The 13,583-nt window shown below is 46.4% G+C and overlaps 1 protein-coding gene across 1 annotated transcript in view; it reads left to right on the top strand.

Annotated features, from left to right (window-relative positions):
- Nucleotides 1–13,583, top strand: part of p4ha3 (prolyl 4-hydroxylase, alpha polypeptide III) — a 38,076-nt gene that overhangs the window by 16,288 nt on the left and 8,205 nt on the right. Inside the window, exons 5-9 of the mRNA XM_007891164.2 lie at nucleotides 3,819–3,870; nucleotides 4,822–4,985; nucleotides 6,079–6,255; nucleotides 9,762–9,826; nucleotides 10,902–11,061. Coding sequence (XP_007889355.1) covers nucleotides 3,819–3,870; nucleotides 4,822–4,985; nucleotides 6,079–6,255; nucleotides 9,762–9,826; nucleotides 10,902–11,061 — 618 coding nt within the window. The remainder of the gene's footprint in view (nucleotides 1–3,818; nucleotides 3,871–4,821; nucleotides 4,986–6,078; nucleotides 6,256–9,761; nucleotides 9,827–10,901; nucleotides 11,062–13,583) is intronic.

Below are 13,583 nucleotides of genomic sequence, written 5' to 3'. Positions count from 1 at the left end.
CGAGCTTGCAATTGCTCCACAGGCTGAAAGAGGCATTCCGTCACGTTCCCTGAGTGAAGTCTATGTTGATGGTCTGTCTCCTTGAGGTGGACTATTTTATATTCTATTTCAGAAGCCTATGGGGAACTTCCTTGAGTACAAAGAGGTTCCCCATCTGGCCAAGTCTTTTTTTCTCTTCCTAGAAGAGAAAGTCTAGTATTTCCTGGGAGAGATCCTTGTTTTAACTGTTCACTTTCAGGGAAACGGAGACTTATGACTTCAGGCCCTGGAGATTGCTCTTGTTCTTCACCTTAAGACGGTTGTCTGAACGTTAAAAAGGTCGCAAGAAATTTCAAAGAACCAGCTGTGACGGGGGGTTTAAACCCTTTCCCTGATTTCTATGGATATAGGTTTTCCACTTATGTGTAAAGTAGTGTGTTGTTTTTTTGTATCTGTTTATAAGATGCCTCAACCAAGGTAGTTAACAAGGGCTGGACTCCAATCAGGAGTTCAGCTGAAATTCCAGCCCTAACTGCTAATTGGGCACCAGCAACTAGTTAATGAGTTAGCACCAGAGTAAACCTGGTGCAAGAGAGAGTTGGTGGAGTCTGGAGTAGACGGTTGTAAAAAGCAATAGCTTCCTTATCAAAGTAAAACCAACCTTTCTTTTTGCTGTTAAAATCCTTAATTCAAGATTATTTTCTGGCATCGACCCCCCCCCCCTTATTTTGTTGTTGGCCCCTGTCCCCCTACACCGACTTATCCAGGTCATCACTTGGAAGCTGGTTTTCCCGCAGGACTGTGGAAACCCGGCTTCTAATTTAACACCGGATTTAGGGATTTTCCAAATTGTCTTTCAAACGTTTTAAGACACACGTTAATTACAACAACAACAACAACAAGATTCCATTTATAAAGCGCCTTTCACGTCAGGAGGACGTCCCAAGGCGCTGCACAGTTGGGTCATGACCCGAGCAGGGGGGAAATGGTCAGGGTGAGGGGAGGGAAGGGAGGGAGCGAGGAGGGGGAAATGGTCAGGGTGAGGGGAGGGAAGGGAGGGAGCGAGGAGGGGAAGAGAGTCGAGAGGGGAGCTGAAGGCTCGGTCAAAGAGAAAGGTTTTGAGACCGGCCTTGAAGGAGGAAAGGGAGGAAGCGGCGAAGGCACTGGGGGATGGAGTTCCAGAGCCTGGGGCTGAGAGGCTGAAGGCCCGACCACCGATGGTAGGGCGGTTGGGGCGGGGGACGTGGAGCAGACCGGAGCCAGAGGAACGGAGGGTACGGGCAGGTAGGTAGGGGGATAGTAGGTTGGAGAGGTAGGAGGGAGCAAGGCCGTGAATGGCCTTGTAGGTGAGGATGAGGATCTTGAAATCAATCCTCTGGGGGATGGGGAGCCAGTGGAGGCGAGCGAGGGTGGGAGTGATGTGGTCCCGAAGCCTGGTGCGGGACAGTACACGAGCTGCAGAGTTCTGAATGACCTGCAGCTTGTGGAGGGAGGTGGCGGGAAGGCCGGCGAGGAGAGAGTTCCCATAGTCCAGCCTTGAGGTGACAAAGGCGTGAACCAGGGTTTCAGCAGCGTGAGGGGTGAGGTAGTGCCGTAGTCTGGCGATGTTCCGGAGGTGATGGAAGGCGGTGCCAGTTGTGGTGCGGATGTGAGGGAGAAAGGACAGCTCAGGGTCGAACAAAACGCCGAGGTTCCTGACTGGCTTTGAGAGGTGGAGAGTGCAGCCTTGGATGCTGATGGTGTCAGCGCCTGAGGTGCGGAGGCGCTGACGTGAGCCAATCAGGAGGGCCTCGGTTTTTCGCACGTTGAGCTGAAGAAAGTTGTCTCTCGTCCAGGACTCGATGTCGGACAGGCAGCTGTCAGGACATCGGTGGTCGTGGAGTTGAGAGTAGAGGAGGAAAGGTAGAGTTGGGTGTCATCCGCATACATGTGGAAGTTAACTCCATGTCTGCGGATGATGTCACCAAGGGGGAGCATATAGAGGGTGAAGAGGAGGGGACCGAGGACAGAGCCCTGAGGGACACCACATGAGACAGTACGGGGGGTGGAGGAGAAGCCATTCGTTGAGACAAAGTGAAGACGGTGAGAAAGGTACGACCTAAACCATTCAAGGACAGTGCCTTGAAGGTTGAGGTGGGAGGACAAGCGGTGGAGTAGGATAGCGTGGTCGACCGTATCGAATGCTGCCGATAGGTCGAGGAGGACGAGGAGACAGAGGGAGCCCTGGTCACAGATGGTCAGGATATCATTGGTGACCTTGACCAGGGCAGTTTCTGTGCTATGAGCAGCACGGAAACCTGACTGAAGGGGTTCGAAAAGAGAATGGGTGGAAAGGAAAGAGCGCAGTTGGGAGGCGACAACTCTTTCCAAGACCTTGGAGAGAAAGGGGAGGTTGGAGATGGGCCGGTAGCTTGATAGCTGCGACGCATCAAGGGAGGGTTTTTTCAGGGTGGGCGTGATGATGGCAGTTTTTAATGGAATGGGGACAGAGCCAGAGGAGAGGGACAGGTTGATGATGTCAGTGATATGTGGGGCAAGAAAGTGGAGCTGGGAGATAAGGAGTGGAGTGGGGATGGGGTCAAGGGAGCAGGTGGTTGGTTTTAGGGATAGGATGAGTTCAGTGACAGAGGGTGGGGAAACGGGTACGAAGGTGTGTAGGGGAGGATGGGTAGGAGTCGGAGTGTGGGAGGGAAGGGGTGGGTGGTGGGTGGAAGTTGGAGGGGAAGTGACCGCGGAGCGGATTCCCTTGATCTTGGATTCAAGGAAATCCAGCATCTCCTCGCAGTGAAGGTTGGAGGAGATGACCTGCGCGGGGTGGCGGGGGGGACGGAGGAGTCGGGTTGTGGTGGAAAACAGTAGCCTGGGGTTGTTCTTCGCCTCCAGGATTATCCTGGAGTAGAAGGACGACTTGGCCGAGGCTAGAGTGGAGCGGTAAATTTTGAGGAGGTCCAGCCAGATTTGTCGGTGGACCGTTAGGCCAGATTTGACACAGGTGCGTTCAGCAGCCCGCACCTGGCATTTCAGTGAGCGGAGGTGGGTGGTGTACCAGGGGGAGGAGCGGGAGTAGGAGACAGTGCGGGAAATGATGGGGGCAAGAGTATCGAGTGTGGAGGAGAGGGTATTGTGGAGGAGGGAGAGAGGAGAAGAGGGGTCGGTGAGGGTTGAAGGCCAGAGGGAGAGGAGTTCAGAGGAGTTCAGAGGAGTGAATTACAACAACAACTGGCATTTATCTAGCGACCCTTCACACGGGGTAGCATCCCAGAGCGCTTCAAATGACTCGTACTCCTGACACAAAAGGTACTGCTACCAAATGCAATGATCGTTATATTATTCCTGACCCTCCGAAAATCTCTGCCTCAATCCCTCTGGAGGATCTTGCCTGTTTGCTGTCTGTCTTCAGATCACACCTACAGACATTCCTCTTCAACTGCCTCCCCTTTCTCCAAGGCACGACGTAAAATTATGACTTTGTTAAGCACGCCGAGCAGCTACCCCACGCAAAGTTGTTGCATTATTCAATCCTTTCAGGAATTGGGGTTGACTCACATGGTAACACCATGATTATTATTATTATTATTATATGATGTGTTGCCTATTTATTAATCTGAAAAATGCACTGGATTAAAATGTATCTAACAGAAAATTGTAAAGAATAACAATAAATACAGAAATAGTAATTGTTGCATTCGATACAGCACCTTTTGCATCAGGGGAATGTCTCAAAGGGCTTCACGGGATAATCTGTAAAGTGGAGAGACTGTGTGTTTTTTGTAGGCAAAGGAGTGAATGATAGAATGATTGATTGTAAGAATTAACACTGCACCATTATTGTCTTACAGATAGGAAATACCCGTCATGCACTGAGCTTCTCTGAGGAGCTCCTCCAGATAGGTATGCACAGTGAATCAGTCTGAACTTTCGGGGAAAATCTATAGGAATCCAGGGTTGCTGAGAGTTAATAATAAATAATAATCCTTGCATTTGATATAGCGCCTTATCACATCTCTGAGACGTTTCAAGGAGCTTCACAGAATATACTGTAAAGTGAATTGACTGTATATTTTGTGGGTGAAATGCGCACAGAATTCCCCGAATCAGCTTGTTTTTAATATAAATAAATGTTACTGGGTGCAATTATTTTTTCCCATTTTTCTTTCCGGGTGCTGGTTGCCTTCTGGTATCTGCTCAGGTGGCCAAATTAAGACACTTCTGTTAGCTAATAAACCTCCATATGGCCTTCAATCCCACAAACAAAATTGGTCATTCATTGCACAGCTGTTTGGACATTTCTACAGGCAGATTGGCTGCTGAATCCGCCCACAGAAAACATAGTCACTACAATTTATAATACATCCTGTGAAGCGCTTTGTGAACATCTTGACGTGTGATAAGACAATGTATCAAATGCAAGGAATATTATTATTTTGAGTTTCAAATATCTTAGTATAACTTAGTATTCAATGATTTAATGGGGATAATACTAATCTGTAGTGTACAGATAAGGGGTACAGAGATATTTATGGAAGCAATTGATTCTGCATTCAACCCAATCTGCTCCATATTTTGCCCACAGTGAACAACAACTTGCATTTATATAGCACCGCTCACACAGGGTAGTGCCTCTGAGTGCTTGACTTTACAGTACTTCTGTGAAGCGCTTTGAGATGTCTCAACAACATGGTAAGGCGTTATATCAAATGCAAGGATTATTATTATTAGATTGAATTAAAGGCCATTCACCAGTTCAGAAGATGTATAGTTATATATAGTATTCAGTATTCAGAGATAATGTGGGTTTGCCACCCGGATAGTTTCACAGTCATGTTGCTTGATCTTCAACAGATTCAAACAACAGAAGAGTTGCCAGGAATGTACTCAAATATGAAAAGATCCTGGCGGAAGCTTCGTACACTGAGCCCAACAATCTGGAGCCTCGGAGACCAAATGAAACACATCTGCTAACCAGAAAGACCTATGAATCATTATGCCAGACACTGGGATCGCAGGTAACTTTATGGCCTTCAGTCCCCAAGGGAGAAATGTTTGAACTCTTGGCTCCTTCCTTCATTGCTCTCTTGGGTCAGCAGGGCTTTGCAAGTTTATTTCCTTTACTTACAATCTGGTGGGAAAACTTGCCGTATGATAATAATATTCCTTGCATTCGATATAGCGTCTTTCATGTCAGGAGGATGTCTCAAAGTGTTTCATAAGATTTACCTTAAAGTGCAGTGTCTGTGTATTTGCATTTGCACACACCAATGTCCCACAAACTTCCCTGAAGTGAATAACCTATTATAGTTGGTGTAGTGTTGGCCAGGACACTGGGAGAAACTCACTCCTCTTTTTGAGTAATACTGTGGGATCTTTAACATCTTCAACTTCTCACCCGAAGGATAGCACCTCCAACCCAGCATTGGCATGTCAGCCTGGACTATATGAGTTCCAAGCTCCAATGTAGGGTTTGAACCCACAACCTTCTGACTCAGAGACAAGAATCCTATCAACTGAGCCAGGCTGATACCTTTACAGCTCCTTTTCACACTGAAACACCGTCAAGTGCTTCACAAGCAATTTCTGTCATGTAGTCCCACAAACCAGCCCGATTCACGTCGGAAAGACGTCCCAGGGCACTGGACAATCAGGGATTTGGGACCCAAACCAGTTAATCTAGAGGATTGTTGGCCAGGACATGGACATTGGTAATAACCAGCCATCGCTGAGATAAACAACAAGGACTTTAACAAACAATTATTTGAAGCATGTGGTGAGACAACAAATACCATCTCCCTCTCAGTCTGCCAGTTGCTCCTGATCCAGCTCAATATTAACACCAAAACAACAGCTGTTTTATGATGTGGCCACGCTCCGCACTGAACCAATTGAACCCTCTTCATTCCGCACGGTCATAAAGTCTCAACAATTGCTTGGGGAGGAGGAAGGAAAGAGAGGAAGGAACACTAGCTGGACTTTACTACGTGCAAATTGGCTGCCAAGCTCGCCCACAAAACACACAGTCACTACACTTTACACTATACCCTGTGAAGCACTTTAGGATGTTGTCCTGATGTAAATTTGTATTTGTACTCTCTTCTATTTTAGCCCAAACATTATCAGAACTCAAACCTTTATTGCTCCTACGAGACAAACCTCAGTCCACACCTGATTCTCCAGCCGATGAAAAGAGAGATCTTAAGCCAGAAGCCGGACGTGATTCTGTATCACAATTTCATCAGTGAGGCTGAGGGTCAGAAGATAAAGCAACTAGCTTCTCCCTGGGTAAAGCTTCCTCATGTTTTCATTTGCTTCATTGTTTTTATATATATATATATATATATATAATGCCAGAATCGTTAGGTTATTATGTTCCTGAATAACATCAAGAGGTGCGTTTGAGGTCAAAACCCTCACTTGATAATATTAATCCTTCCATTTGAAATATGGTCTTTCACGTCGGGAGGACACCTCAAAGCGCTTCATAGGATTTACTGTCAAGTGGAGTGACTGTCGTTTTCTGGATCAAGGTTGCCAGGTTGCCTCCCAAGTCAGAAAGATGTGTTCATGCCCCACGTTGGGACGTGAAACATATGCAGTTTAATTTGACACTCCAATGGAGTGCTTGGGGTGTGCCGCATTGTTGGAGGTGGGAGGAGAGATTGAAGAAGAGAAGAGAGGGGAGAAAGGGAGAGCGGAGAGAGAGAGAGAGAGGGGGAGGAGAGGGCGTGGGGACAGGGGAGAGAGGAAGTGGCGAGAGAAAGAGAGAGAGGGAGGAGGGAGGGAGGTGGTGAGGTAAGAATTTCTGTCAAAAATGAATAATATATAGGCAACTTGAAAAAGAAAGAATACTGAACTGTGGGAGAGTTGTCAGCCCCAGAATCCAGTAATACCTTACAGATGTTAGTGAGGGCCCAGTATTTCGCCAGCTTGATTTTGTAACCTTGTCAAGATCAGAGCAATGATTCGGATTGGGCTTTTGGAACCAATTAAGACTGTTTTTCTGTTTTTTTTTAATGCGTGCATTTTATGTGCAATAACTCAGCCTGCATATTACAACAACGTCAACAACAATTTGCATTTATATCGCGCTCCTCACACAGGGTAGCGTCCCAGAGCGCTTGACAGTGGTGGAGCGCAATGCCAAGCCGGGGGGAGGTGGGAGGTGACCATAAGTACGGTCAAAGAGGAAGGTCTACAAGCCTGAAGATGGGGATGGAGGGGGCAAGGCGGAGGGATTGATGGAGAGGCGAGGGATTACAAGTGAGGATAGCTTGTCCGTTTTGCAACAGTTTACACAGAACAACTTTAAAATGAGTTAGGTTTTACCTGCGGTTTCTGAACTAAACAGCAAATGCCCCAGTGGCCCTGAGTGCAGTAAGTTGCAGTCTCCGCCTCATGTCTGTTCTGTGTCAGTTCCAGCTGCTCAGTCATAGTTTGTCTGTCTGGACTGACATCTTGTGAATTTGGAGCGCATTAAACAAAAAGTATTTTTTTCCTCTTTGGGCTTCACTTTTGACAGGTGTGGTGGAGTCTTTCTTGCCTCTGACTCAATGGACTGTTGGGGTGTCAGCCTAAAACTCCCAACTCTGTGAGTCGTAAGGTTATAATAATAATAACTTACATTTGATAAAGTGCCTTTCACATTAGGAGCATGTCTCGAAGCGTTTCATAAAATGTGCTTCAAAGTGCAGTGACTGTATAATAATAATAATCCTTGCATTTGATATAGCGCCTTATTGGATCATTGAAACATTTCAAAGCACTTCACAAATTATATTGTAAAGTGGATTGATTAACTGTGTATTTGGTGGGTAAAACGTGGCAGCCAATTGCGCACAGTAATGTTCCACAAAACATTCGTGGATTGAGTAACCACATTTTTTTTGTGTATGTCATGGATAAACGTGGCATCTGTCCCACAAACAGCCATGGAGTGAATGACCAATTTTATTTGGGGTCTTGTGGGCCAGGAGAAACTCATTTCGAATTGTGACTTGGGATCTTTACCGTTTGAAATCCTTTGGTTAACGTTTAAAATCTCAACCAAAGGACCTCACCTCCAACAATGCAGCAAACCCCAGTACTGCATTGAAGTGTCAAGCGAGACTATCTGAGTTTGTATATGTATGAGAGTGATACCAACTGAGTCAGACTGTCACACAATTCTCCAGATGAAATTGTGTGCAAATTGGCTGCCGCCTTCATCTACAAATACATAATTCCTTCACTTTACAGTAAATCCGTGAAGAGCTTCAAGTTGTTCAGTGACACAGTATTAAATACAAGGATGATTATTAATCAAAATAGGGGGATATACACTTTCACATTGAGACACTCTGTAAAAATGGATAGAATATGCTAACTGAGAAAGTGACTTGGACAAGAGATTCAGAGTTGTGAAGTAGAATTTTATGGGAAGACACTAGGAAGTATTTCTTTACACAAAAGGTCACAGCTAACCACAGCTGACAAGGGTGGTTGAGACCAGGATCCTGGATTCATTTAAGGAACAGCTTGACACTGTAATGCGAAGATTACAGTCGTAAAGCAATATTAGAAAATTGTAACTCAAATACATTTTCCGTTCAAGTAAAAAAATGCTTCGATAAACACAAAAATACCGGCTGGCACAAAATCTCCACGTCTGAAAGGAACATAGGAATGTGGAGGGCCAGAAAAAGACCTCCACAGTCCATCTGGTCTGTCCTATATTCAAATATAGTCATTCCATTTCACATCCCCTCTTCCCCCAGCTTCGCCATTGAAACCTTCTCCAATATAAACATACCCTGCTCCTGCAATCTTTCCTCCGAGCTCCTAGGACGCCTTTAACAAAAATAAATGTCACCACAATGCTCAAGATGTAAAATAGTCAATGTGTTTTGTTTGGAAAGGGAAAAGCCCAGCACTGGCTTGAGAAGCGTTAAGTTCAGATATGACTAGTGGGGGTAGTGTGATGGGGTGGGAGTGTGATGGGGTGAGGGGTGATGCTGTGGTGGAGATAGGTACCTCACCCTCGTTTAGTCTTGGAAGCATAACCCCAGTGAACAGGATAGCGAGACAGCCTCGAAAAACAGCGGGTAGAAATTAGGGGAAGAGAGGTGGTGGTCGTGGTTGGGAGGGGGTGGAGGAGGGGGAATAAGACATATTTATTCAGCCACAAAGTAATATGGCCGCATGGAATCGCTTTTGGTTTAGAGGAATGCTTTAAACTGGTTGTGTTGGATCCTGTCCAGCGCAGTGACTGCCTGTATTGGTTTGGCAGATGTCAAGGTTTTAAACACCAGCAACAGAAACAGCAACGAGCAAGAGACGTGCACCCACACAAAATACCACACAACACGTTTCCCCACAAACGCGGGCAAAATGAGGCAGCCAATTGTCCACAGCAGTGTCCCACAAAGCAGTCATGGACTGAGTGACCAAATTATTGTTATTTTTTGGAAGGGATTATTACCCCCGGAAAAGCGATCCGCCAATCAAGTAACAACCGGGTTCCGACTTACTGCTTTTTTTAAATTCCACATACAGTGTATATAAAGTTTATGTGGAACAAAAACACAAGGTTTCTTTTTCTTGCTTGCAGGAAGATAACTCAGGAACTTCGGGGCTGAGACAGAGAAGGGGGATAGGGCTCGTGGTGTCTGAATGATTTGTACATGTTGAGTCAGACCCTGGCTGGCAGATGTGTGACTTGCTGTGTGTGATGGTATTCTCTAATCATAAAGACTGTCAGGCAGAATGCTGACAAATACAATATCAACTCTTTTTGCTTCTTGGCTCGACAGTTGCAGAGATCAGTTGTGGCCTCGGGGGAGAATCAGGCTGCAGTGGATTATCGCATCAGCAAAAGGTAATAGTTACGTAATGCTGTCATAATAATAATACTTGTATTTGATATAGTGGAGTCTTGTGGCGTATTGGTTAGAGCATTTGCCTCACAAGCGAGAGGACCTGGGTTCAATTCCCGAACAGGGCGACACCTGAGGCAAGTTTCCTTACCCCCCACGTCTCTTTACCCGGCAATAAGTAGGAACCTGGTTGTTAGTCGATTGGCGGATCACCAACCTGGGATGATAATAATAATAATTTGGTCACTCAATCTACGACGGTTAACGGGACACCGATGTGTGAAATTGGCTGCCCCATTTCGCCCACAAAATATACAATCAATTCACTTTACAATAGGTTTTCTGAAGCGCTTTGTGACGTCTCGACGAATTGCTAAGAGCCATATCAAATGTAAGGATCATTATATAGCGCCTTCCCGCATTGTTGAGCCGTCTCAAAGCGCTTCACAGGATATGCTGTACAGTGGAGTGACTGTGTATTTTGTGGCATAAATTCTGCAATTGGCGGCTACTCAGTAAGTGAATCAGTCCCTATTCCTCACCCGCTCGCCTGCCCCCTTCTCCCCCCACCCTCCCCCACCAGCAGCATTGCAAATACAATGTGATATTCGACTCTGTATCTTCGTCGGCAAGAGAAGTACTTTAATTTTTATTGCGTGCACTCATCAGAAATAAAACTGTTCCATAAACTGGCATTGTAAAAAAAAAGTCTTATGTTTATTTAATACAATGCCGGTGGATGATTACAACACTGAACTATGTCCAGCATTTAAGAGTTTATAGCTGCCTGACTGACACCCAGGCTGTCATCTGGTAACCTATGGCTAGAATTCTTTCATAACGTCATAGCAAGCTTACAGTCATAATAACAATAATAAACCTTGCATTTGATATAGTGCCTTAACGCATCGTTGACTGCTGTGCGCAATTGTCTGCCGCGTTTCACCACAAAATATACAGTCGATTCACTTGACAGTATATTCTGTGAAGCGCTTTGAGACGTCTCGAAGACGTGATCAGGCTCTACATCAAGCGCAATGATTATTATTATGATTAATAGTTGTTGATGTTTCCCAGTGCCTGGCTGAAAGAGACAGTGGACCCACTGATCGAGAAACTGGATCAAAGGATTACGCATCTTACTGGTTTAAATGTCCATCAGCCTTATGCAGAGTATCTCCAGGTAGTGAACTATGGGATCGGAGGACACTACGAGCCCCACTTTGACCACGCCACTGTAAGTCCTGCTCTTTGTTTTACTGCGATGCAAAATCATGTGCCCGACACCCGGCTGACCAAAACAAATCTATTTTTGAAAGTCTTTTCTAATAATAATAACAACAATAATAATCCTTGCATTTGATGTAGCATCCCGTTGCCACAGAATTCAGTCATAAAGAATGTGCTAACAGCCTTTGGCTCGTGCTTGCAAACCCCAAGATATTTCCAGACTGTTTTAATTTGAAGTATTTCATCTTGCTTTAATTGAAATAAATTAATATGGAACACCATGATCCAAATTCTACTATCGTTATCCTCCCCAACCCCCCACCACGTGTTGTATTCACTAAAACACGTGTTTTTTGTTCCAAACTAAAGTATTATATTTTAGAGTAAAATAACAACAAGAAGATTACATTTGTATAGAGCCTTTCACGTCGGGAGAACGTCCCAAGGCGCTGGACAGTGTACAGCATTTCAGACCCGAGCTGGGGTCAGGGGGAAGAAGGGAGGAGAGGGGGGTGGTCGATGGCATGGTCGATGAGGAGGGTCTTGAGGTGGGACTTGAAGGAGGCTAAGGAGGGGACGAGGCGGAGTGATTGGGGGATGAAATTCCGGAGGTTGGGGGCAGAAGGCTCTCCCGCCAATGGTGGGGCGGGTGGGTTGGGAGACGTGGAGCAGCCCAGAGCCGGCTGAGCGGAGGGAACGGGCGGGTTGGTAGAGGGTTAGGAGGTCACAGAGGTAGAGTGGGGCGAGGCCATGGAGGGCTTTGTAGGTGAGGACCAGGATCTTGAATCCTCTGAAGGACAGGGAACCAATGGAGTCGGGTGAGAATGGGGGAGATGGGGTCACGGAGTTTGGTGCGGGAGAGGACACGGGCTGTAGAGTTCAGGATTATCTGTGGAGGGAGGAGTTGGGAAGGCCGACAAGCAGGGCGTTTCATAGTTGAGCCTGGAGGTGATGGAGGCATGAACAAGAGTTTCAGTGGCCTGAGGGGTGAGGTAGTGGCGGAGTCGGGCGATGTTACGGAGGTGATGGAAGGCAGAGCGGGTCATGGCTTGGATGTGGGGAAGAAAAGACAGTTGAGGGTCGAACAAGACACCGAGGTTCCTGACTGGCTGGTGAGTTGAAGTGTGCAACCATGGAGGTTGATGGTGCCAGAGCCTGAGGTGCTGAGGCGCTGGTGTGAGCCAATCAGGAGGGCCTCAGTATGGTTCACATTCAACTGTAGGAAGCTTGCCCTCATCCAGGACTTGATGTCCGACAGACAGTCTGTCAGGACAGCAGTGGTCCTGGAGTTGAGGGTGGAGGCAGAAAAATAGAGTTGGGTGTCATCCGTATACATGTGGAAGTTGACCCCATGTCTGCGGATGATGTCACCAAAGGGGAGCATGGAGATATTAAAGAGGAGAGGGCCAAGGACAGAGATGTAACAGTGCGGGGGCTGGAGGAGAAACTGTTAGAGGCAACAAAGTGAAGACGGTGAGAGAGATAGGAATCGAACCAGGCAAAATATGATTACACATTAACAAAAACTATTATTGATCTATGTTTGGTCTTGTTTCCAGACCCATCCAATTTCCAGAATGATTTTTCTCTCTAAATCTCATTACTCTGGTGACGCGAATAGCACCAATACAATACAAGTTTACATTATACAGTGCCTTTCATGTTGGGAGGATGTCTTGACAGTTCTCCTTGGTGGAGCCGATTGGGGAGGAGAAAAATGACCAAAGGCGCGGTTAAAGAAGAAGGTCTTGAGATGGACCCTGAATGAAGTGAAGAAGGGAGCGAGTCAGAGAGACTCTGAGATGGAGTTCCAGAAAGTAGGGGCAGAAAGGCTGAAAGACAGTGGGTAGGGCAGCAGGGACATGAAGCAGGTCAAGTTCGCTGAGAGAAGTGAGCAGCCGGGTAGGTATAATTTGAGGAGGTCACAGAGATAGGGTGGGATGAGACCACAGAAGATTTAAAGGTGAGGATGAGAAGCCTGAACTCAATCCGCTGGGGGCTGGGGAGCCAGTGGAACAAGACAAGGATGGGAGTGATAGGCTTGCAGAATTTAGTGCGGGAGAGGACATGAGCTGCAGAGTTCTGGATGGTCTGCAACTTATGTAGGGGAGAGTTGGCTAATTGAGAAAACACTTGACGCAAGCAAAAACAACAAGTTGCTTTCATATAACAGCCTTCACATATAACGGTGTCTCGGAGAGCAGAGGGAGATGAAGAGGAAGGAATAGAGAGGTAGAGGAGGGTTGGGAGCTCATGTGGAGTATAAACACCAGCATTTCCAAGCCATGTCACTCTATGTAACTCTCTGTAACCCATAAATTATTTTGGCTGACAGTCACTTATTCAGTTCCGTTCTGAAACTCTTTCTAGTTCCGGGTGTCTTTCCAACGCCTCTCAGCACAAGCATGAACTTGGGTTATGTGTGTGGATCTCTCCTCGCTCCTCATTCCACCATCTCCCAGACTGTCAGCCATTGCCCAACATTTAACCCTGGAGATAAATACAGTACTTGCTTGTTTTAAAAAGGCT

Source organism: Callorhinchus milii, unplaced genomic scaffold, assembly GCF_018977255.1.
Source record: "Callorhinchus milii isolate IMCB2004 unplaced genomic scaffold, IMCB_Cmil_1.0 Scaffold4, whole genome shotgun sequence".
Classification (NCBI taxonomy): domain Eukaryota; kingdom Metazoa; phylum Chordata; class Chondrichthyes; order Chimaeriformes; family Callorhinchidae; genus Callorhinchus; species Callorhinchus milii.
This window is presented reverse-complemented; position numbering and strand designations above follow the sequence as displayed.